At 39.8% G+C, this 26,117-nt stretch overlaps 1 protein-coding gene across 1 annotated transcript in view; it reads left to right on the forward strand.

The window, feature by feature from the left end:
• The window catches only part of LOC129092322 (heterogeneous nuclear ribonucleoprotein L-like), a 50,078-nt gene that overhangs the window by 3,010 nt on the left and 20,951 nt on the right, over nucleotides 1–26,117 (forward strand). The window contains exons 2-7 of the mRNA XM_054600233.1: nucleotides 16,309–16,427; nucleotides 19,741–19,850; nucleotides 19,958–20,085; nucleotides 22,947–23,032; nucleotides 23,131–23,227; nucleotides 24,596–24,668. Of these exons, the coding sequence (XP_054456208.1) occupies nucleotides 16,309–16,427; nucleotides 19,741–19,850; nucleotides 19,958–20,085; nucleotides 22,947–23,032; nucleotides 23,131–23,227; nucleotides 24,596–24,668 (613 nt within the window). The remainder of the gene's footprint in view (nucleotides 1–16,308; nucleotides 16,428–19,740; nucleotides 19,851–19,957; nucleotides 20,086–22,946; nucleotides 23,033–23,130; nucleotides 23,228–24,595; nucleotides 24,669–26,117) is intronic.

Consider the following 26,117-nt stretch of genomic DNA (forward strand, 5'->3'; position numbering starts at 1 on the left):
ACCCCTCCTGGATCATCAAGTTCAGGAACATCCATTCTGCCATCTTCCATGAATTTCTTCAGTCAAAAAATCTCTTCAGGACATTACCCCTGCTAAGCCAGCGCACCTCAGTAAAGTAAAGTACATCACCATATGTTGACTCAATTTCTTCTAAAAAGGCCCTGAACTTGCGGTGCTGTAAACTCCTGGACCTGATGTAATTGATACATCTCAGGACAAAAGACATGACATGTTCATATTTCAAGCATTTGCTGCACAGTGCCTGTTGGTGTATGATGCAGTGCAGAACGACTGCTGGATCTGCATTTTCCTCCTCTTACTTTCTTTGAACCAGCGCTACCAGTCTGTTTTTTTTTGCCTGTCATAGATGGGGCTCCATCCGTGGTAATGCCCACCAGTCTGTTCCACGGTAAACCAGCGCGCTCAATCACGTCGCACAGCTCCTGAACATTCTGGACATAGAATATCAGCGACATGAGTAATGACGCTTGAGATTGTATTCCTTTAAAACAGAGATTTCTTTCCTTGCATATCAGGCAAGTAGCATTTCCATTAAACAGAAAAATACTGCAATGTCCATCTTTCTTGAAACTGTCTGTGTTCATCGTCGTCATTTGTTGTTCGCGGTAAACAACTGATAAAAAGCCCCGCGACAACTGCTCTTTTCTTGTCCAAAACTGCCCGAGGTCACCTTTGACCTTTGCGCCAAACTAAATACATTTTTAATATCATTTTGCTTTATTTTAAGTATGTATTTAGGTATGCTGGTTTAAATTTATATTAAATTACTCGAAAAAAAATAAAAAAATAATATTTTTGGCATCATGTAGGGCCGTAGGGAAGGGGGAGGGGGGCCGGAAATGGCCTGGTGGCCGGCAGTTTGAGACCCCTGCTTTAGGGTTTGGTTGATGTTTAGGGACGTGGAGGAGTTTCTCTCTAAGAGCGGATGTTCAGGTCAGTCTGTGGAGTGAGGAAGCAGAAACCCAACGTTAAAGTCTGCAGTACTACGCTTTGAATACACCAACACCGTATTGAAATATATTCTGTCTGTAGGCGCTGTTTGGTCTCACACTCGCCATGCTGTTAACTCTCTGGACAATCAGACAGAGACCTCGCAGCTAGGCATTGTCTGATTGGTTGGAATCTGCACATATAGGAGTGAGGTTTATCAGACTGGTGTTTAAGGAGGAAAGTGTGACGAGATGAAAGTGTGAATGCCAGAGGGGAGCTGGTGCCTAAAAATAGCACGTCAGCCGTCTGGCATTATCTGTGATGCTGGAGAGACGACGTGGCACAAGCACAGGTACTGTTATTAGTCAATAACTGAGCACACGTTTATTTACTACAAGTAAACACTATATGCAACCATATTGCATATTTTCATGGCTTGCAGATACTTGCTGACGTATCAGTACTTGAATCTGGCTGCTCTTCATTTATTTTCTGCTACTGTGCACTCGAAGCATTGGGCCACTAGGAGCCAATTCCTGAACGTTAATAAAGTTCAAGGGCTGCTTTTAAATTGGTCTGACAGGTTTGGCACCTGGAGATATTCAAGGATCATCTATTGTCAGTATGAACCACAGGGATGCATAAGAAAACACCGTTGTAGCCCATTTACTACACATGTAAAAACATGACAAACTTAGGTCATAGCTGGGTTAGCTTAGCTTCCATCATGGCTCTCCTCCTCCCTGTCCTCCGGGAGCAGTTTGGTGGCATTTGGTCTGGAAAGTCTTAGAGGGTGTTTGATAAACACAAAAAAAAACATTAAATTAAGTCGCTGTTGCCATTTTATACATAAAACCATATCAGGTTTTATGTATGCAATAGTATAGGGCGGCTGTGGCGTCCTCCAATCAGAGGATTGGCGGTTTGTTCCCCGCTCCTCCAGTCCATGTTGATGTGTCCGTGGGCAAGACACTTAACCCCAAATTGCTCCCACAGTGTGTGAATGTGGTTAGTAAGTCCTGTTATGTGGTGTTAAAGCGCTTTGAGTGGACTAGAGAGGCGCTATACAAGTACAAGTCCATTTACCGTTTTATGTATCTAATAATAATCCATTCCTTGACTGGGATCTGATTTAGATTTTAAAGATTGGCTCAGGGCAACCGCAACTAATCAGGCTCCTTTATTGTTTACCGTTAACTGTGGCTTTGACTCTTTTGCTGTTTCATCATCGTCATCATATCAAACCCCATCACTCCTATTGTAAATGCACTTGGTCCTCTGTCTTTAAATATAAAATCCACGGCAAGGAACTTAGGAGTTCTATTTGATTCCGACTTCACTTTCAGACCCCACATCACAAAAGTAGTCCAGTCCTGTTTCCTCCAAATCAGAACCATTTCCAAAATAAAACCTATCCTCACTCCCCCAGACCTGGAAAAAATCATACATGCATTTGTGTTTTCAAGACTGGACTACTGTAACTCCCTCCTCTCTGGCATTAACCACAAGTCACTCTCTCGCCTCCAACTGGTTCAGAACTCCGCAGCTAGGCTTCTTACTGGTTGTAACAGACGACATCACATCACCCCAATCCTGGCTTCTCTTCACTGGCTCCCTGTTCATTTTAGAATTGATTTTAAGATTTTGCTGATCACTTTTAAAGCACGTCTGGGTCTGGCCCCGACATACATAGGAGAAATGTTGACCCCGTATGAGCCAGCTCGCAGCCTTAGATCCTCAGGTGGGGCCCTTCTGGTTGTTCCAAAGTCGAAACTGAAAACCAAAGGCGACTGTGCTTTTGCCATAAGGGCCCCTCGGCTTTGGAATGACCTACCGGAGGAGATAAGGCTTGCAGAATCAGTAATCTCTTTTAAATCACTTCTTAAAACACATTTTTATAGATTGGCTTTTATGTGATGTCGTCGTTTTATTGGTTCATTTTCATTTGGTCTTGGTATTTTATCTTATATTTGTTTACTATATTTTACCATTATCACTTGATTTTATTTATTTTATTTATTTTATTTATTTTATTTATTTTATTTATTTTATTTATTTTATTTATTTTATTTATTTTATTATTTTATTTATTTTGTTTGTTTATTTGATTGTCACTTGTTATTTCATTTTGTTTCTTATGCACTGTCTTGCTGGCTGGTCTGTCAAAGCACTGTAAACCTTGTTTTTAAAAGGTGCTATATAAATAAAGTTATTATTATTATTATATCTAGCTTTTAAATTTTCCTCTCAAAGTGCACCAGATTGTTGCATTTCACTAAAAATGCAGACTTTAATATTTTGAAATTGACTCGACATACATACATCGTAGAGAACTCTACCATGTCTGTTTGGGTTGTAAAAACAATTTTTATGTGCTTTGTTAAAATTGAACCAAAACATAACCAGAGGTGAAGATAATTTTTCTTTGGGTTGGATTTCGCTGCGGCCGTGGTGGAAGTGCACAGAAAGAGAACGAATACACCAAACGGTGCAGTAAAAGAATGTTGGTGCAGGTCAATAAATGGCACCAATGCATTTATGAAAAGGGTTGCTTTGACAACAGCAGGTGACGTGACTCTGGTGGTTTGCCTGTTTGAAAATCAGCAGTTAGCAAACTCATTTTCTCCCCCCATTTCATCAGAGAAACACTGTGTGGACATCATTCTGTTGCTGCTCAGCTTCTGGTCTGAGGTCAGCGTTAAAAATAGGCCCGTGCAGATAGGGGAAGCTCTGTGAGAAAAGGAAGTCACACAAATGCATATGTATTTTTGACTGATAGAATAAATACAGTGATGATTTAATTCAATTTGATTTTTATCGTCAATCACGACGATTAAATCTCTTGTGAACTTAGAAGATGAATACATTGTTACTATATACACTTAAAGCTGATTGGGTGAAAGATTGGGATTTGATTTGTCATGTAGCATCTCTCCTAAAAACACAGTACCAGGGTTAAGGCTTACGGTCTACGGAAATGCAGCAACACCTCAACTGATGCTGTGCTGAAAATGTTGGCTTTCGTCACTAACTGTGTAGCAACCAAGATATCCAAAGTGAAACCAGAACGTCCTGTTTCTGTTCTAGAAACATTTGTTATGCGGTTAATGGCTAAAAATCCAGCCTTTCACAACATTATGTCATCCAGTTCACTCCATTCATCTCACAGGGAGGTGGGTTCTTTTACATTTACATTCATCTCATTCTCTTCAACTGCCATTCTAACTACTTGAATAAATTACACATGAACTGGCATTTCAGCTGCTTTCCTCCCATTGTCTTTACATGACACTTTCAGCATCTTCATTTCAGCTGAGCCTGCAGCGCGTTGATTAACGTTCATTTCCACTGCTGTCATTGCTTCTTTCCAGCTGATGCTTCAAACCCTTCCAGTGCTTTACTGACAAGTAAAGAATTCAAAAACATTTTCTTTATTATTGTGTGTGCATGTAGCCTCTTGATTTATGTACAATGTTAATGCATTTACAAAGGTCTGTGGTCTGTGCAAGCACATTCTCATCCCTAGTGTCCACCTCTAGACATCCATTTACCACCACAGTTAAGAATTACTAGAACGGCCACTGCTCATATTGGGAAGTTGATTTGCCTCCACAAAAACAAATTATCCGTTGATTGACAGACATCTGTTACCCAATGAAAGTCTTTGAGAACATTTTTGGGCCCCGTGGCATCATGTGATGGACACCTGAAGTTGTACTTCCACCGTTTGGTCACTATGTCAAAATAACTAAAAAAGCCAAGCTCTCTTCCTGTGGGCTCAGGCGGTATGAACCACGGTACAAATGTTCTGAACCAACAGAGTAAGGAGACAAGTGAGCATTTTATTTGAGTTTCAGTGAAGGAAGGATGTGCTGTAATGTATACGTGTAGCTATCACTGTCAACCACACTGTGTTAGTTCACTGTGTTTCCTCTCTCACTGTCTCACCATTACAGGATGCAGGGCCGCTAGATTGGCACATTCTCACACGCACACACGCACACACACACAATTGCTACCGTTTCAAGGATATTTATTTCTGCATTGTGAGGACATTTGGCCGGTCCAGACTTGGTGTTGGTCAGATTAAAAGAGACGCACTTGTTATAAGTGTGTCCTGTTGTAATGGTTAAGGTTAGTGTAAGGAAATGCATTATGTCAACAGGGTCCCCACAAATACAGAAAGACAAAGTGTGTGTGTGTGTGTGTGTGTGTGTGTGTGTGTGTGTGTGTGTGTGTGTGTGTGTGTGTGTGTGTGTGTGTGTGTGTGTGTGTGTGTGTGTGTGTGTGTGTGTGTGTGTGTGTGTGTGTGTGTGTGTGTGTGTGTGTGTGTGTGTGTGTGTGTGTGTGTGTGTGTGTGTGTGACTCCTGAGTGAAGGTGGTATCACCTTGCTGTGTAATCAGCATGACATGCGTGTAGTCTAGTTTCCACACACGCTCAGGTATGCATGCACATACACAGTTACACACACACACATTGTCTGATCACTAGAGGGTGATTAAGAAGATAAGAAGGTTACTTAGGGTTGTTCATCCCCTCAACCAGTTATTTACACTAGGACAGATACTTTGACAGGGGGCAGTGCTCTTGGACAATTAAAAAAAAAAAACACAGAAGATATAGGAACTAGCGAAATATCTCTTCAGTAGCTATGAGTTATTCACACCTACATCGGACCCCTCTGCAGCTGGGACTGACTACAGCGCTTTGTTAAACTTGGTTGGTTCAGATTAAAGTTGTTGAAAAAAAAAATCCCTCTGTAGGTTTCCCTCTGTAGCCATTCATACCTATGATGACTGAAGACTCTGTCCCACTGGACCAAAACCAAGTAAACCCACTGTGAAAGGTCACAATCGGCTGTCATTCCTGGGACAGATTGGGCAATGGCAGGGTCCACCCTGGACAAGTTGCCAGACTCCAAATGCAAGTCCATTTACTTTACAGATAATTTTACATTACAATCTGTTGATAACAAATTGTACACTATTTAAAATCGATTTTACTGGATTTATAAAAAGCTGATTTGTTATGTGTAAGTTGTAGTGCTCAACAATTTCTTATTTTTTTTATTTTTTTTTGTTTGTTCATTTCTATCGTATTGGTTGGTTTTACTATGGTAAATATTGCACTGTGTTATGTGGGTGTGGGCCTCATTGTTGAGCTTTCTGTTGTTTTTTTGCCTCGCTTTTTCTGCTCTAACTGTCAAAGCACTTTGTAAACTCTGTTTTTAATGGTGCTATATAAATAAAGTTGTTATTATTATTATTATTATTATTATTATTATTATAGGATGGCCCTAAGGATTTGCCTGTCAACTTTGTGGTGTAATGGACCGTTGTCGATCCGTGATCTGTATCCCCCTCTGGGTTCGGTACGCGTGTGAAACGCTGATTATTTATATAGATTAACGTTAACCATCACACTGTGAAATAAAGTTTTATTGACGATCAGGAACATACTCAATGAAAATGTAGGATCACTTACTATCTCTTAGCAGCTTAGAATACATCATTAAAACTACTAATGACAAGATTTTGTTTCACATTTTCTATAATCAAATACAATCTTTAATTTCCTAATAATTTGAAATTTGGGTTTTAGAATTTCTGATGGTTTACACTGACTTCGGAGAGGTTGAAATTATTTTTTTGGAGGACCATGACTTTCATGATCCGTTGCATCCCTTCAATCATTATAGAAACAGGGGTTTAGTTGGGTGACGTAGAGGAGGTGGGTGAAGCTCCAACTATATAATGCACAGTTTGCCGCAAGGTGGATAAAACGGCATTTTTCAAAGGCACAGTTTTATGGGGGTTATTTTAAACGACACTCAGAAGTGATAAACCAAGAATCGATTGAATACGAGTTTGAGGTTAACATTTGCAGACGTTCAGTGATGACTAAAGCCTTTGTGGTAATTAATATTTATAAATGTTTTTTGAACAGTATCTTAAGCATAAAGGCACTAAGTAGATTAATGCATTATACATCGATATAGAGCACAAACAAGAAACAAATGTGTCATGAAAAAAAAGCCTTGTTTCCAAAATACAGTGTCACTCAGTCGAATGTAAGCAATTCAAATTCCACATTGTCATATTAAAAAACAAACTCACCTTTTTTCACAAAAGGCAGGAGTATATATATATATACATATATATATATTTGTAGAGTTTATATATATATATATTTATATATATATATTTTTTTTTTTTTTTTATATATATATATATATATATATATATATATATATATATATATATATATATATACATATATATATATATATGACTTATGTCAGTGTTGAAACTGTAGCTGCTATGTACATTTACCTTATTCCCTTAATACAAGGTCAGGTTGACTGGGCCCTGAGCTTCATATGTGGAGAGTAAGCTTGATTTGACTGTTCCTTAAGGGAGTTCAAACTCAACAAGTCCTATAGTGCAGAAGTGCTGCCTATAGTCAACTGGACCCTGACAAAGACCCGGAGGATTCAACTTTCCTTAGATGCACCAATAGCGAAGTGTACGATTCCATGTTAGTATGAAGGATTGAGAACTCATTGATATCTGTTGGAGCTGTTGGTGAGAGTTATTACACATCAATAGAAAATGAATATTTGAAGTAACATAGTTTTTATGGCATCATAGGGTTTGGCAATATGGCCTAAAATGTATATCATGGTATAATTTTGAAGCACTGGTCGGTAACGGTATACATCATGCTATTTCAATTTGGAGTGAATCAATAATTTATTACACATGTATTATAAGATGAATAGTGAAGAGTCTTTGGCTTTGGATTAGACTTCATTGTGACGTACAGTGGGTACGGAAAGTATTCAGACCCCTTTAAATTTTTCACTTTGTTTCATTGCAGCCATTTGCTAAAATCGAAAAAGTTCATTTTTTTTCGCATTAATGTACACTCAGCAACCCATCTTGACAGAAAAAAACAGAAATGTAGAAAGTTTTGCAAATTTATTAAAAAAGAAAAACTGAAATATCACATGGTCATAAGTATTCAGACCCTTTGCTGTGACACTCATATTTAACTCACATGCTGTCCATTTCTTCTGATCCTCCTTGAGATGGTTCTACTCCTTCATTGGAGTCCAGCTGTGTTTAATTAAACTGATTGGACTTGATTAGGAAAGGCACACACCTGTCTATATAAGACCTTACAGCTCACAGTGCATGTCAGAACAAATGAGAATCATGAGGTCGAAGGAACTGCCCAAGGAGCTCAGAGACAGAATTGTGGCAAGGCACAGATCTGGCCAAGGTTACAAAAGAATTTCTGCAGCACTCAAGGTTCCTAAGAGCACAGTGGCCTCCATAATCCTTAAATGGAAGAAGTATGGGATGACCAGAACTCTTCCTAGACCTGGCCGTCCAGCCAAACTGAGCAATCGTGGGAGAAGAGCCTTGGTGAGAGAGGTAAAGAAGAACCCAAAGATCACTGTGGCTGAGCTCCAGAGATGCAGTAGGGAGATGGGAGAAAGTTCCACAAAGTCAACTATCACTGCAGCCCTCCACCAGTCGGGGCTTTATGGCAGAGTGGCCCGACGGAAGCCTCTCCTCAGTGCAAGACATATGAAAGCCCGCATAGAGTTTGCCAAAAAACACATGGAGGACTCCCAAACTATGAGAAATAAGATTCTCTGGTCTGATGAGACCAAGATTGAACTTTTTGGCGTTAATTCTAAGCGGTATGTGTGGAGAAAACCAGGCACTGCTCATCACCTGCCCAATACAATCCCAACAGTGAAACATGGTGGTGGCAGCATCATGCTATGGGGGTGTTTTTCAACTGCAGGGACAGGACGACTGGTTGCAATTGAAGGAAAGATGAATGCGGCCAAGTACAGAGATATCCTGGAAGAAAACCTCCAGAGTGCTCAGGACCTCAGACTGGGCCGAAGGTTCACCTTCCAACAAGACAATGACCCGAAGCACACAGCTAAAATAACAAAGGAGTGGCTTCGGAACAAGTCTGTGACCATTCTTGACTGGCCCAGCCAGAGCCCTGACCTAAACCCAATTGAGCATCTCTGGAGAGACCTGAAAATGGCTGTCCACCAACGTTCACCATCCAACCTGAGGATCCCCAAATCCAGGTGTGAGAAACTTGTTGCATCATTCCCAAGAAGACTCATGGCTGTACTAGCTCAAAAGGGTGCTTCTACTCAATACTGAGCAAAGGGTCTGAATACTTATGACCATGTGATATTTCAGTTTTTCTTTTTTAATAAATTTGCAAAAATTTCTACATTTCTGTTTTTTTCTGTCAAGATGGGTTGCTGAGTGTACATTAATGCGGGAAAAAAAATGAAACAAATGAAAAATTTAAAGGGGTCTGAATACTTTCCGTACCCACTGTAGTATATTAAAATGGAAAAGCATGTTTTTATAAACAATCGCCAAAACTGCTCCGTTTATCATAGACCATTTAATTATTCCGACAGTCCTTGAACACATCATGCTGATGAACAGTTCCATCAGAAAACACCATCGAAACTAAGCCTACATTTTTGATAGTTCAAGAAAAACATTTAATTCTAATAATAATTTTTTTATAATAATAATTATTGTCGGCTTTATTGGTCATGTACGTACATACATACATACATACATACATATATACATGAAATTTCCCTTCTGCATTTAACCCATCCCTGAGGAGCAGTGGGCTGCTAAGAAGTGCCCAGGGAACACCTTGGGGTTAGGTGTCTTGCTCAAAGACACCTTGGCATGTGGACCACCAACCTTGTGGTTGTGGGACAAGCGCTCTACCTGTGGCTCATGCCTACATGTCTCATATAAAATCTCACCACAAATAAACTGTTTGGCCTAACACTGTCCTCAGCAACTAGAAGCCATGATTGACTCGGCTGAGACCAGCAGTCACGTGATGCAAATGTGGTGAAACTTGGACTGACCTGCAGGCTGTTTACACAGAGCAGAGAGGAGAGGACAGCAGAGGCTGTAAGTAGAGGTTGTAAAAATGTGAATAGCTCAATGTTAATAGCACGTAAAGCCTTCATTTTTTCCAACATTGGAACACTTGTGGACACTTGGAGAAATGTTGTATTTATAGATTATATTGTTTTCCAATTTTTGTAAAAGAACTTATCAAAGAAATTCAACTTGCTTTTATTTCTTTTTTTTTTGTGATTTATGACAGTCTGAGTTCACTCTACTTCTAACAATGATGGTGCTGTTTCCATAGAGGTGCAGAATGCCCAGAAAAATGCAGAGGGTTAAAAGGGGTAGTGATGCTGTGGTTAGCTCAGAAATCTTCCCTGGAGTGTAGACACTGGTGGTGTCTTCAATTCCTACGATGGGATGAGGAGCAGGACCGGACACTGGGTATGATGGAGATGGGGGGGGTGGAGAAGGGTCAGATCGGTTTGTGCTGCGGTAACAACTGACAGCAGCAGAGAGGAAAAGAGTTTTGACAGCAAACATGTGACTGGTTTAGGGAGATCATGGTAGAATCTTGTTGGTTAACATAAAAGTTAACACCAACAATCAGCTGATAGATTAGAGAGAGACGGAGAGATTTGTGAATGGATGAGAGAGGAAAGAGTCTTTATGACTGAACTTACACTTAGCTTCATACGTTTTTCATTAAATGTCAATATAAATCCTGAAGGGGCAGAACTCCGGTATGGCAACTGCATGGGATCATTTCAACCATGCTGAAGTCAATGTAATCCGTCATAAATTCTTTATATTCTCTTTTTACTTTGTTGTCATATTTAGTGGTGATTTGCAGAAAACCCGCAGTTCAAATGAGTAGGAAATAAATCGTTGTATTTTAATTTTAATACTTGCTTTGATTAATACAAAATCTTTGCATCTTTTTAAAATATTTATTATAAGCTGCTTAGAGCTAGTGTTGCGAAGGTAAACCGGTCATAATTCATCTCCAATATGTTTTTTTTCATGGCTCTAAAATCATCTCCTTCAAACAACTGGATTTATTCAAATTTGTCACCAAAACTACATTTTCCAAGATTACTTTTGAACACATCATGATAGGGTTATAATTTACCTTTCCAATACTTACTTTTTACTGAGCAAAGCTTGAACGCAGCATGCAAGTCAACGCAACCTCCATTAACGCTCTATCTCCGTGCTGCCGGCAGAGGAGCTGGTTACTGGGATCACTGGGAGCAGCATGATGGAATAAACTACAATACAACAAGTGTCCGATTAAGATAGTTAATGTTGTTCCTTGTAAGTTGGCAAAAATTTTAAATATGAAACTGATCAGCCGCTCATGATCAGCTGTAAACCTGCCGGTTGTGATCGGCAGCATGTCGACATCGTATGTCCATCCTTCGTACACTTTGGCAGGTTAATCTGAATGACATGCAAATTGCAAATGACAGCTTCATCAATTAAAGCCAATTATGAAGACAAAAAAAGAGACAAGAGAAAAGAGAAATGCTGGAATGTCACCATTAATTTGTAAGTAAAGCAGAAAATGGGAACAACATCACAGTACTGTTCAAGTTCTACCCTCCAGCTGTGAAACTGCTGCCATCACCAAGGAGACCAATCATTTGGAACATTAGTGTTACTGGATTTTAACTTAGAGCAAAATAAAATTATAGGGGCTTCTAAAGCTTCTATTAAGGCTTAGGAATGAAGTTTTATGATGTCTCTATCCTAAACGCATGGGGGAAATATTAATTTGTGGTATTGTTGTTACATAAATATAATTGATGGTGCTGTGAGATTGCTGCTTGACTGCCTGTTAATACAGACCGTGCCACTATTTGTGTTTTTTGACTACAGACAAATATGGATTGAAGAAGAATATTTTGTTAGCTGAAAATATTTTTGAAATTTTGACTTTTCGACTCACGACTGAGAAAGTTACAGAGACGGCGGAGCACCCCATTGCTTGTGTGTTAGAGTACGGAGGGGTCAAGAAGGTGGATTATTGCACATGTTTCTCCAAGTTATTAATATTAATAATTTGAATTTAGCGTCAAAATCCCCCTTCCATATTTGGATGATACTTGACTTTTCCATCCAGTGAAAGCATTCTTTTTTTACTAACGTTTATGATACATCCAGGGTCCACACTCACCAAGAGTGTCCTTGTGTCATTGATTAAATGAATACAGCACAGCTACTGTAGGAACACTTGGATGGTTGTATATAAAGGTTTGCATCAACAATAGAGCTGTATCAATAAAACTCATTGAATAAAAAAAACTATGATATATTGTATACGAAACATCGTTTTTTTGTCACATTCATTTGATCAGATCTTTACAAATCTGCATCAGGCCGTGTATCAAAGTACACGCCATGTGCTTATGGAAATAATGCTAATACTTCTGAAAGAGTAGCCAGCGGCCTGTTCTACAGAGACAAAAGTTAGTCTCATGCCATTTCCTTCTCCAAACACTCAGATGAGCCATCTGCATTCTATAAATAGACTAAAAGGAATGCCAATGTGAATTAGAAGGACGAAAGAAAAGGAAGCTGTGGGAAGGGACAAGAGAATAAGAAAGATCAAAGTTGAAAAGAGAGATAGATGAACCACATGTGGAGGATTAGACCCAAATTCTCTTTCACTTGTACACTCTCTCTCTCCTGTCTTCACTTCCTCGCATATACTCCATATTCATAACTGACTGTCCAAAAAAGCCCTATTGTTTTGCAACGTTGACGTTTGCCAGCAACGCTGCTCTTTAGTGACCACTTATTTCCAACTTGTCACCAATGTGTTATATTTACTCGCGCAGAACACTGGTAGATTTAGAGCTTCTTCAGACTTCCACTGATTAATTTTCTTACAGACAGAAGTTCATTGTTCTGCTAAGCATTCTCAGCTCCTTGGGAAAATAAGTTGTATCCCTTTCCCTTTGGCCCCAGCCGGATGGTCCACTTTTAACATGGAGACAATGAAGAAACATTGAGAATTTTCAATTTTAATAGACTACTATTAACAGAAACACGTTTTACGTGTTGACAATACTAATATAGCAAGCTTTGATGGGGACAAAAAGCTAACAGTCGGTGCTGTCTTGATGCCGCTGCTGTCATGACAAAAGTGCTTTCACTTTCGGAAGTGTTTGTGCATAACACTTGTACTGCTGTGATAATCCATTTCCAATTTGCAGAGCTTAGAGAGCAACTCTTTTTTGGGGCTCTATCTAAAATACTTCAATATTTAAGAGGACACTGGGAGAGGTTTCCTAGCTGCAGCTTGTTCTCTGGGCTGGGTGAATACATGGTTTTACCGGACGCAGCCGACGCACAATATGCAAATGGACGTATTTTCGTAACCTGTGACGTCTGTTACGACTTTTGCTTGACGTGTAGGGGAGCAAAGGGAGTAATATAAAACATTTACCCAACCTTTGAAAAAAAAAAAAAAAAGATGGGACCAAGACAGTAGAGGAAGCTACCCAAGCACTTAAAGTGCAACAATGAGAGACATTTATTAACATAAAAATTATTAACGAAGAAAACAACAAGCAGAAGCACATGAGGCGTTATGGTCTCCAAGGCCAAAACAATAAACAAAAGGACCCACACTAAAATGAAAATACCATTTATTTATTTTTTTTACTAAAAAGACAATGCTTTACTCCCTAGACATAAAATAGGAAAAAAGTAGTCACAAAAGAAATTACAGGCTTCTTAAAACAAACTCAACACGACTATCAAAAACAAGGTATTATGGTTTTAGCAGAGATGTGTCAAGATGCTTTCACAGACTTTCAGATCATTGATGCAACGGAGATGTACTGGGAAAGTGCATGTGTCTAAAACAATAAATGTAACATGGTGAATGCTAACTCTCCTGAACAGGTTAGCTCGGGACTAGGTTGCCTGTTTTGTGCATACGCTAGAAGGGGTGATAAATAATGGATTTATGCATCAGTTATATTGCAGCTGGGCAGCTAGTTAGGCACTTCAACCGGTACCCCTGATGCAGGAACTGGCTTGACGTCGGCTGGGAACTCCGGATCTTACCGGGGTTGATCGTGGTGCTGGGCTGCAGAGACTTTGGAGATTGGAAAAGTTACACTTCCAAGAACCATGTTCCATCCAATAGATACAGAGAAAGTGAATTACTCAAAGTCACCAGGATCAGACCGGATGCTAGCTGGCTCAGGGTCAGGACCCTGACCCTTGTACCTGCTACCCTAGGGTAGCAGACTGGGGTGCTAGCTGGAAGCTAGCGGGCTGGATGCTAGCAGGCTTAGGGGCAGGCTAGAGGTTAGCTGACAGGGAAGCAAGCTGGGAGCTAACAGACTGGGAATCGGGGGTTCCCTTTAGCCTGTCAGGTGAAGAGCTCCTCAGCTGTGGCTTCGATAGAGCTTTTTGGCATGCCAGCTCTAAAGCAGTCTCAGTGTGCCTACAAGGAGATCTCTTCTATAGAAGCAGAAGAGGGAAAACGCAAGTTCATTAAGTTTCTGCTCAAACAATTCTGCTGGGTCCATGTTTGGTCAGCCTCATTCTGTCACAGTCTCGGGGAAAAACAGGTTTGGACCCAAACACAGATAAGGATGAGGAGGCAGCAGGGAAAGTTTAATGATTTATTAACAAAGAACTTACAACAGTGAACCCAGTAACAGGCAGGCAAATAAATCCAAAAACAAAAGAGAGGCTGAATCATGAAAAAAAGGAGCAAGGCACGTACAAAGGAAACAAAGGAAACAAAGAATTGACACAAGGAGAGGCAAGCACAAAGACTTAATACACGAAGAACTGATAAACTAATGAAACACAAGTGTGGCAAAAAGAGGCGTGAAAACACACCGGAAGTAAAACCAGAGATCACACAAGGGAAGAGTGAACTTACAAAATAAAACAGGCAACGGACAATTCCCAAGACCATGGCATAAGGAGATTATAATGTTATTAAATACCTTGCGTGAATTTTGAAGCTTTTACGCGTCTCAGTAAAGGCGGTTGCTAACAAGTGGCTGAATAAGACTATTAAATGTCATCACATTGGGCACTAGGCTGCCTTTAGCTTAAAGCTGGTGACGTGAAGTCATGCGACCGTGATGTAGTTAGTTTATGCTGAACTGATTTACGCTATAATAATAATTAATCCTGTTGAACAAAACTTAGTATCATAAACATTTTTTTTACCACAGAGCTTATTTTCTACACTGTTCCACCACGATCTACAGAAATACGTCTAGCCTGAACCACTCACATTGGTCCTGACCAAGTGGAGAAGTCCTACATCATCAAGACCTAGGTGGTGAAATCAAATTGCGGTGACAGACAGAAGAACTGATTGTTAGCATTATTAGATAACCGATCCCAAAACATCTGGAAATGCATCCTTGTGACAGGAATCCTATCTTCCGTGTAGACAACAGGATTGGAGAATATTATATATGGGAACAGTAAGGATGGGTATCGTTAGGATTTTATCAATATTAGTACTCTTATCAGTAGTGCTTATGGGTTCGGTTCCTTATCCACATTCCTATTGGTTCTTTTTTGATTATTTTGTGAGAAAAAAGACAATTAATTAAGAAAATAATCAACATTGCTTTATTATTCTTGTATGTAAACAAACAGTCTTTCTTGAGCAGCAATACAAGAAGTTTCAAAATCTTATATATTAAAATATTCTCAGCTAAACAATTATCTAAGTGATTAGCTTTCATCTATTAGCAGTTTCTTATAATTGAACTCCATATATCATTGCTAACGTTACCCGCAGTGGACGAGGATCGACGGCTGATCTCCAAACAGTAGAAAACTGAGCATTTCTGCAGATTGATGTTCTGCTTGTTGGCCAAATGTTTTCGTAAATTGCTGCGTTTCCTCCCTTATTTGTAAGGGTTTTATTAAATTTGAGACCACGAGAGTTCTCAGCATCTACTGGAGTGAAATGTAGCCTCACTTTGGATCTTTATGTTCTCTCAGCCATGATGTGTTTGTCAGAGTAAAGCACGAAGACACAGAGACAGAGAGAGGTAGTTTGAGACAAGGAGATCTCACTCCGTAACTTCTAAAGTACCGATTGCAGAAACGTTAACTCCGGACCTTATCAATACTCCGGGTGTGCTTAATTTAGATCCTGTTTCCGTTTAGAACCTGGTTTTAGGGGTATCCCTCAGGAACAGTAGTGTGATGTTGTTCATAATTCATAATTTACATGTTTAACTGTATGCATTTTAAAGGCAACACGGTGCCTTGCTGTAAGACATTGCATTTCATTGTGGCCAAAGCAGCTCAGGTTAAACTTTTCTGCTGCATGACCCAGCATTTTTAGGGCTGGAGACCTGTGTTGAGACCTCTGGTATGTAAATGAAGCAAGCTGTGTGTAACTCTGGTTGACTTTTTGTGTTGCAGGATAACGGCGAGGACTCCCATCGTATCTCTCCCAGCCCTGTGGTCCACGTCAGGGGTCTGTGTGAGGCTGTGGTGGAAGCAGACCTGATAGACGCCTTGGAGAAGTTTGGGTCCATATGGTGAGACAGCAACTTTGTGTGTGTGTGTGTGTGTGTGTGTGTGTGTGTGTGTGTGTGTGTGTGTGTGTGTGTGTGTGTGTGTGTGTGTGTGTGTGTGTGTGTGTGTGTGTGTGTGTGTGTGTGTGTGTGTGTGTGTGTGTGTGTGTGGACCTCTTTTATGAATCTAATGTGATCCTTATTGTCTTGCTAATGTTTGATTGGTCAAAACTCTCAAAATGATGACCCATGTGTTTGCCAATCAACAACTAGAATACAATATTGACATTGTGTTGGTCTGATGATTATTTCCTAATGAAAGAGAGAGAGGACCCATCCCCACCAACGGGACAGTTTAGAGCTGCCAATACAGCTAACGTGGCTAACAGCTGAGCCAGTTATTACCTAAAATCTGTTAGTCTTGTCAGAGCACACATACGGCCTGCCTCCCCAGTTCAATCTGCAGACCCCTATAAGACATTGATAGACATTCAGACAGACAATGTGATCTGTGTGAACCTCTCAAGCCCACATCAGCACCAGAGGGAACAGAAGAATACTGGCAGGGCTTAACATGACAAATGATATCAGCTGTAGCTTATTAAGGTTGATGCATCTGTAACTTGACTGGATGCCTCCGCGAGTTGTTTGCAAGATGCAAGATTATATCTGTGCGGTCTGGACTGGACTGAGGGTTTTGTTGAGTTATCTCTGGAGAAATAATCAGCGGTTGATTTTAGAGTTAAACTGAAATTACCCATTACATCAATTGCACATTATATGATATGTGTGAAACTTAATCAACTTAATAATTCCACAAAAATATCAAGGAGGGTAAAATAAATTCCAAGCCTTATTTCCTCAATGGTCCTTGACGTAGAGATAGCAAAAATGTAGGAGTCCAGGTGTGAAGGTGACATCATACTACCATTATCAATAAAAATACTTCAAGACAATTATCAACTTGGATGATACGATTCCAAGTTTCCCAGTAACACTGAACTCATCACCATTACCAATACTTAAACATTGTATTTCTTGTTTGGTTTTAGCTAACACACAACAACACAGATATTTGAACATGAATATTAATGGGGACTCATTAAGTAAATAATGAAACTGCTTGAAGTCACAGTTACCAAGTGATTGGATGGTAGTGTTATTGTTATCGTAATTAATATCAAAATATATAAAGATAATAAATAACTCAATCATGAATTGTAAACCCATTTATTTGTGTCAAAAGGTGAAGGACCTGAGTGATGACACTCAGCTTTAGCTATAAGACAATTAGTTGAAGCAACTAAATTCAACATTTGATTTCCACCCAATTTTTTAAAAAGTTTCATAATCTCAGGGTTGTTCAATGAGTTCTTGCCTTGGTGTACTTACCATTTCATATACGCACAAATCAAATGATCAAGTTCTTTATTAATTGATTGGATTTACTACATAACTAAACCACTAAACAGAATATTGTGAATAAAGCATGGATACATGAGTACACCAAACAATGGTGAACCATGTATGAATGAAAAGGATCACATTTGAGGTAGTATCAGTGACTCATCATTGATTAATGTTTATCAATTACATTTGTCTACTAATGCACAGTTCAGCAGTTGAGAGTTAGGAGCACCAGGGAATTATAATAATTTAAAGCTTGTTGATCTGCTTATTTATTTATCGATTAGTCTTGCATCTAGTATCTGAAGTTAGATTATTCACAACCATTTCTTATAAACTGTCATCAAATTATTTTCCGTCTGGTAACATCAAACTCATTCACATCTTAAAATGCATTGTTTTCAGCTGACAGTTCTGATTGGCAGAGGGGAGGTTAATCTGTACGAAGGGGCCACAGTTTCTCTCCAGGCATCTCAGCATGTGGTTGAATGACACTTAGTGTTTGTTTGGTTCGGATTCTTCCATCTCTCGCTCTGGTGACAGTGTGTTTGGTCCGGGTCTTCTTTTTCATGGCTGTTTGTCTTGAACATTTCTCTTTGTGTGTGTCTCTCTCTCTCTCTCTCTCTCTCTCTCTCTCAGTGAAATGCTGGATCAAAGATCTTTAGTCCTAGCATATTTGACAGACAGAATAAATGCAAAAGGTTTTAACAAAGTAGATTCAAAATTATTTATCCAAATTACAAGGATAAACTAAGACATTGCATTATTAAAAATGTAAATTGACCTGAATAGTAGACTTCATTACAGATGTGGATTTCATCTCAAAGAATCACTCTTGGGTCCAATCCAAGGTGCTCAGCACAAATTCCATTCAAGCACATTTTAGTTTGTAGGAACATCAGTGTCTTTTATTCTTTCATTCACAGTTGGGAGCGTGTGTGCGTGCGTGTGTGTGTGTGTGGGTCATAACAACTGGAGACGTAAAACCCCTACTAGTCTTTAGTTCAGTAATGTTTTTCCAGTTTGAGTTAATCTAACTGTAGTACTTTACAGGTAGAAAGGCATATTCAACTTGTCATCTTAATTAACGTACATTTCAAAAGCGAAGTCCTGTTGAAATAAACCAAGTATAAAGCCTCTGACCTGTAAAAGAGACATCATTTAATGAACTAGCTGAAAAGGGTCAGGATGGGTAGTGCCCTGGAGGTCATGAGACAGTCAGTTTCTGAAAGAAGCCTTTCAGTTCAAATATTTTGGCAAAGATTCTTTATCATCATTATGTTAATCACATTTCAGTATTCTCAGTCTCTGTTGTCATTAGCAACGTGGCGTAATAAACTACTGCAGTGAGGTTCAGCAATTTGAGTGTAAAAATAATGACAGATTCTGAATAATTGAAGGAAACATTTTGTGATACTGCAGTTTCCACTCTAAACGACTCCTTCTCCATTATTTACACTCCCAGCATGTTGCAGTATTTATTAACCTCTCATTTACCTGAAAAGCAAACTGTGAGATGCACGCACACACACACACACACACACACACACACACACACACACACACACACACACACACACACACACACACACACACACACACACAGATATAATCTTATTGGACTTTGGCAGATTTTTTTAAAGGTATTCACGCTGACATTTCTTCGTCTTTCATTACTTTTGTTTTTAATGAAAAAAAAGGCAGTGAAGTCCTTCACTTCCTATCTGGGGTTGGGAAGACTTCCATCAACGGTTCCAAGTTGACAGCAGCAATAAAAAACGATTCCTATACAGATCTTTAAGGATGTGAGTGCTGAGGATTGAGACACCACCAGCTGCGATAAGACGTTGCCAAGGGTGGAGGACATGTAGTACAGCTGAAGACCTGACTGAACAGCATGTGTGTGTTTCTTATCTCAATGTGTCCTCAGTTATGTGATGATGATGCCATTCAAGCGTCAGGCCCTTGTGGAGTTCTCCGCGGTGGAGAGCGCCGACCGCTGTGTGACCTGTGGAGCCAAGGAGCCTGTATACATTGCAGGTTTGATTCCCAGTGTATCACTCTAAAGGCCGATGTCACTGATTGATTACACGTGCTTGTATCTAGCATGCCGTATGTATTTATATTTTCATCCGTCTGTTCATCAGGCCAACAGGCGTACTTCAATTACTCCACATCCAAGAGAATCACCAGGCCAACCAACGCTGACAACCCCAACAGTGGCAACAAGGTCCTCCTGCTGTCCATACAGAATCCCCTCTACCCTATAACCACGGTACACACACACACACACACACACACACACACACACACACACACACACACACACACACACACACACACACACACACAAATTAGCCTCTGTGTGGCTTTATTTCTATCATATCATTAGTGGATTTGTTCTAAAACTCATTGTGAATACAATTGTAGCTTACCTTTAAGATAAGCTGCATGTATAATATACTTTTTCATGTGTCGAATTTTAGGTCATAGACTGTTTGACAGCTGCTTCTTAGATCTTAATATCACCTAGACCAAGGTGTTGTGTGTAGAAGACAAAGGGAGAGCAGGCAGCACAGATGCTTCCTACAAGCCAGACTGGCTTGTAGGAAGCATCTGTGCTGCCGTCTGATGGTCCAGGACGTGGAGCAGGTCACCAACCCAAATATCTAGGAATAGACGAATAGACGTGAAAATGAGTATTAGGCGAAGGTAAATTATAACGTTATCATGATGTGTTCACCTGTAGTCTCGTAAAAAAAATGGTATAAATCCAGTTGTTTGAAGGGGATGTTTTCACAACAACATTAATAGATATTAGAGATGAATTATGACCTGTTTACAATAGCTCTAATAATACATAATTAAAACAAAAATTAAAACTGATGACACGATTTGTTTTAATCCATAGAAATACAATATTTTATTTCCTTATCATTTTAATTGTGTTTTTATGAAGAAAAAACCCCCACTACAGATTACTTTAACAAAGTAAAAGGATAATATTTAGAATTGTTGTTGGTTTACACCGATCTTTGTAGACCAGCTGCTATAATCAAACAACAAAGGGATCTGTATCTGCTGATATGGATCATCAATGATCAGCTGTTAGTATCGGCGGCAAAGAAACGTGAGCAGTGATCTCTAAAACTAATATGTGCAACCTTTCTTATTTTGTCTGTGATCTGATCAGTGACTCTGATCCGTTGTCGATCTGAACCATGAGTTTGTAATCCCTTGCACCACTATCTACAAGAAAGCAAGACAGGACCTTTCTCATCTCAGGAAACTAAGGAACACAGTACAAATCACAAATCACTAACTGAGAGTGTTCTCATGTTTAACATTGTTTCATGTTATGGAATCCACCCTGCAAAACAAAAGAACAAGCCGTCAATCAGGCCAGCAGGGTCATTGTAGACAAACAACTACACCTCCCGAACCTATCCTCTCAATCCGCTAACCAAAAAGGCAATCCAGACCTACAGTGACCCCACCCATCCTCTTCACCCAGCATTTCATTGGCTGCTATCAGGCCGCACACTAAAAGTCCCAATCAGCAAGAAGACCAATAACAAGACATACTTTATTCCATCAGCTGTGATCGTTCTCAATAAGAGCCTGTCCAGGTCTGGAAATATTTTGCTCACTTCCCTCCACCCGCACACTAACTCACACAGACACACACACACACCATGAGAGGTTGAAAGGGACACGGAGGACAAGCTACAAGTACGTGTGTGATAATGCAAATCTTAAGCGGGTGAATATGTGCTTGTGATTGAAGGAGAGCATTACCCATAGAGTTCAGTAGAGGGCGGAGCCAGTGTGAGTTATAACAATAAAATGGACCTGCTGTGATCACCACGGAGCAGCAGGAAGCTTGTGGCATGAAGAGGCGGCTGTTGCATACACTTTGACAGTGGCATGAGACTGCCCTCTATCCATCAGACATTGTAAGAAGGAGAAAATAGGCCTTCAAGATGGCGGACCAGAAGAACAATAACAATAAAATCAGAAACGAACCATTCACGAACCAGTCACGCTCGTGTCACAATAGTGACAACTATATTATATGGTGGAGGGTGGAGGATGAGTGAAGTAGTATCACAGCCAGAAGCTGTTCTGAGGTCAGTTGGTTCTGTATCTCTCTCCAGATGGCAGCAGGGTGAACAGGTGTCCTGGGTGGTTACTGGGTACAGACTTCTGTAGTCTATATAGTCTCACTGTGGTTTGTGATTTATTTTCAGTAATAAATGCATTTTAGACTGTTCTCACGTGGCAGCACTTTACTCAGATATATTCTAAACATATTATTATTTTGATATGGTCTATTGGTGAAGTAGCATTAATCACTATGAAGGGGGGGGGGATACATTTTGTCACCACTGGGGATACAAATAATTCAACTGAGGCAGGTATATATAGACCATAGTTATATTGTGCTTTACTTTGCTATCATCGTCCAACGAGAGATAGACTTCAAGGATTTGGAATTCTAAATCATCATTTGAAGGCTGTGCAGCTATTTCAGATAAAGATCAGGCTTCAGTAATCAGTGTCTCCACTGTATTCATTCTGCAGCGCAGCATCACGATCATTAATATCCTCTGCTCTCGTTTTCACCGAGTGTGGGGCTTACAGTCAGGCTCATAACAGAGTGGACTCTAGATTTCGTGTCCAAATGAACGCCAAGGTCTTTTTCCCCGTTGCTAAGTGTGAAATGTGCTTGTCAAAGCACAATCAATGTGGTCAATAGCACAATAATGTTTGGGAGAGGAAAATAGTGCTTCTCTGTCAATCCATCAGAAGGTATTGACCAAAGTACAAGGTCACTTGTTTGGTGATAAAGTTTTTGCTGATTGAAATGTTCAACCTCTCTGCAGCCAGTGACGGATAATGGTCGCAGCACTATAGCGATGTCGGTTTGTATTATGTGACAATTAATTAACTGAGTGTCAAACCAACAGCTGCAACCATGAAGCATGAATTTCTATTTCTCTTAGAAACTACAGTATCTTTATGGTATTTATGAAATGCTGAAGCCTGTGCTGCATGCAGGTTAAGACACACTGCAGCATTAAAATGTACAGAATGTATTGAATTCCTTTCTTTTTTTTCTCCTTTTGGTTCCAGGATGTTCTGTACACAGTGTGTAACCCCATCGGCAGCGTGCTGAGGATCGTCATCTTCAAACGAAATGGAATCCAGGCCATGGTGGAGTATCCTCACTGCGTGTGTGAACATGTGTGCCTTCACATGCAGTGTGTATCTTTTTGTCAGAATGTGCCGTGTGTTCTCCTTAACCCCCTTCCCTCAGGTTTGAGTCGGTTCAGTGTGCCCAGAAGGCCAAAGCTGCTTTGAACGGCGCTGACATCTACGCTGGCTGCTGTACGCTCAAGATCGAATATGCTCGGGTAAGAGACGCCAAACGCATCATCAGCCACAAGCCTGGTGTCGTTCTCTAAGGTTGATAGAAGCATGGATGTGCTTACCTTCAGTAAGTCACAGAAAACACAGCCAATTAAAAGTGCATTAGAGTATTTAAGACAAGTAAACAGCATGAATATTTTTTACTTTTTTATTCACAGTTTTTCAAAATAACACAACAGAAGTTATCACGAGACACTTTTCATATAGAGCAGTCTAAAATGTTCTCTACAATTTTCAGAAAAAGCAACATTCCCCATGATAGAGCACTGGGGTGACAGTGGCAAGAAAATACTCCCGTTTAATGGGTAGAAACCTTGTCAGAACCGGGCTCTGGGTGGGCAGCCATCTGCCTCAACCGGTTGGGTTGAAAGAGAGAGGGAGAGGAAGGGAGAGGCAGAGAGACAGACAGACATACAGAAAGACAGTGAGAGAAAGATTTAAAAAAACAAAAAAACAACCTTTATTTAAAAAGCATGAAAAACTAAACATTGTTTCAATGACAATTAATAGAACAATACAACAAACACAGACTCTTCAAACTCTGTCTAAAAGAATTGTTGAATATTAAGTTTTCCAGCCACACCATCATCATAGCACCAATTTTTCAATAATCTTTAAAAAGATATTTCTGCTGCTCTAGATAGACAGTTTAGCATCGCCTACACTGTTTTTATAACAGACTCCCAAAATGAAGGTAGTCTGAGACCACGTTTCACCAAACGTTTCGTCTAAAAACAATCTGCAATGCATTAAAAAGGTCTCTCTCTCTCTCTCTCTGACTCTCTCTATCACTGCCTATCATTCTGCTCTATATCTGTCTCTACCTCTCTCTGTGTCTCTGTCTATCTATATTGTAAATGCTGATTATTATTATTATTATTATTATTTTTGACTGAAATTATGTTTTTACGATAGAAATCAGACAATTGGTACTTTACTGCCAAAGAAATAGTAATTTCTGTATGTACAATATCACAACAATGAAACATAGACAGATGGTAGAATGAACCATAGAGGAAGTAACACATGTCTGTTATCTTGCCACATACTTACATATTTTAAGCATTCAAAGATTTCATTTTGAGAACTCTGGAAGGTTTAGATACAAGCACTGGGTTGCATTCTTCTCTGTGTTCTTAATAATAGCATGCATTTCTTTTTCAAATTTAAAACAAGTTAATACATAGAGAGAATTGTGTTATCTGCATAAAATAGTATCTTACAATGCGGCTTGGCACAGATAATATTATTTATGGATACAATGAATAAAAGTGGACCAAGAATGCAGCTCCTGTATATCTGTGATATATTTAACTGGATCCTGATTCATTCTTCCATCTTTGTGCCAACAGCCAACACGTCTGAACGTGATTAAGAACGACAACGAGAGCTGGGACTACACTAAACCATACCTGGTCAGACGAGGTAAGACTCTTTCGTCTTTACTTCTTACTTACACTTATTTCAGACTGTGACCACTGGACCTTGTGGGGTGACCCTTCTTTTTCACAATATGGGAGATCCTGTGATGTGGAAGGTAGGACTTTCTCTGTAGTGCTACATATCCCTCCACTGCAGCCATTCTTGATTAGCGTTAACCAATAGCTGAAAATGGTCAGTCATTATGGATTAAGAGTGTAGTCATAAACAGTTTGGACCCGTAGACCTCCATCACACCAAGACTCCTCCGACTCCTGTCTCTTCCATCTCCAATCTCAACACTCTTACACCAGCCAATCACCGGCTTCTCACAAGCCTTCACCTCCGCTTACCATGAGGAGAGAGAGAGAGAGAAACATTGAGGGAGAGAGAGAACAGAGAAAAAGGGATGGACGTCAGGCTGACCATGCACTGCAGCTTTCTTCCAATCTTCACTTCTGCAACCCAGCAACAAAAGACAGAGGTGGATCTCACTCCTGCTGACCGCCATGCAGCTGCTGCTTCAACATGCCCAGGAGGCCTCAGCCCCAGCTCTCTCTGCAGGACTCCAGTAGCTCCTCCTTCCATCTATCTGCTCCACACTCCTCTGTCTGGAGAAGTAGTCTCGCATGGCCAGATGTCTGGTGAACAAAGACCTTCCCTAGATTTTACTCTCAGTGGTTCTTTTGTGACCATCATGCAGGTGTTCCAGCACACAAATGAAAACTCACGCTATGCCCTAAATGGCCTTTTTGATTTGTTTTCACTACAAGATCAGATTTATGTGATCTTTCTGGCTATAAGCTCAGGATTGTGGACCAGACGTGTTGGCTGTGCGAGTCTACAATATAAAGGTCTGGTCTAATCTCTGCTCTCACTTTACTTCAGCTAGGGATGTCACGATATCAAGTTTTCATTAGACCTTTACTGTGGCACAAAATATCACAATAATAATAACATCTCAATACTGTAAATAACATTGTAACATTAAGAGCCATCTTTAAAAATATGATTTTGAATTAATACTCAACATGTCATTTCGCTTTTCTTTGTGTGTGTGTGTGTGTGTGTGTGTGTGTGTGTGTGTTTGTGTGTGTGTGTGTGTGTGTGTGTGTGTGTGTGTGTGTGTGTGTGTGTGTGTGTGTGTGTGTGTGTGTGTACTATAAGGAAGGAGATATATTACATTTATTAGATCTAATTAAACTAACTATTAAACTAGTATAAAGAACACACTACTGTATGCATAAGATTTTTGTATGCAGTCAGAACAGTGGGATCTGCATTGGTATTCATCACAGTCTCTGTGACTTCCAACATCTGAGCACTTATTTGTGTTCAATATGAGCCACTGTGTGCCACAGATCTCTGCATGTACACGCTTAATTAAAAATCAATGTAATGTTCCATAGAATCAATACAGTATCACAAAACATTATGTCACCACACTCAAGTTTA

The sequence above is a fragment of the Anoplopoma fimbria genome, chromosome 6, assembly GCF_027596085.1.
Source record: "Anoplopoma fimbria isolate UVic2021 breed Golden Eagle Sablefish chromosome 6, Afim_UVic_2022, whole genome shotgun sequence".
Lineage (NCBI taxonomy): Eukaryota > Metazoa > Chordata > Actinopteri > Perciformes > Anoplopomatidae > Anoplopoma > Anoplopoma fimbria.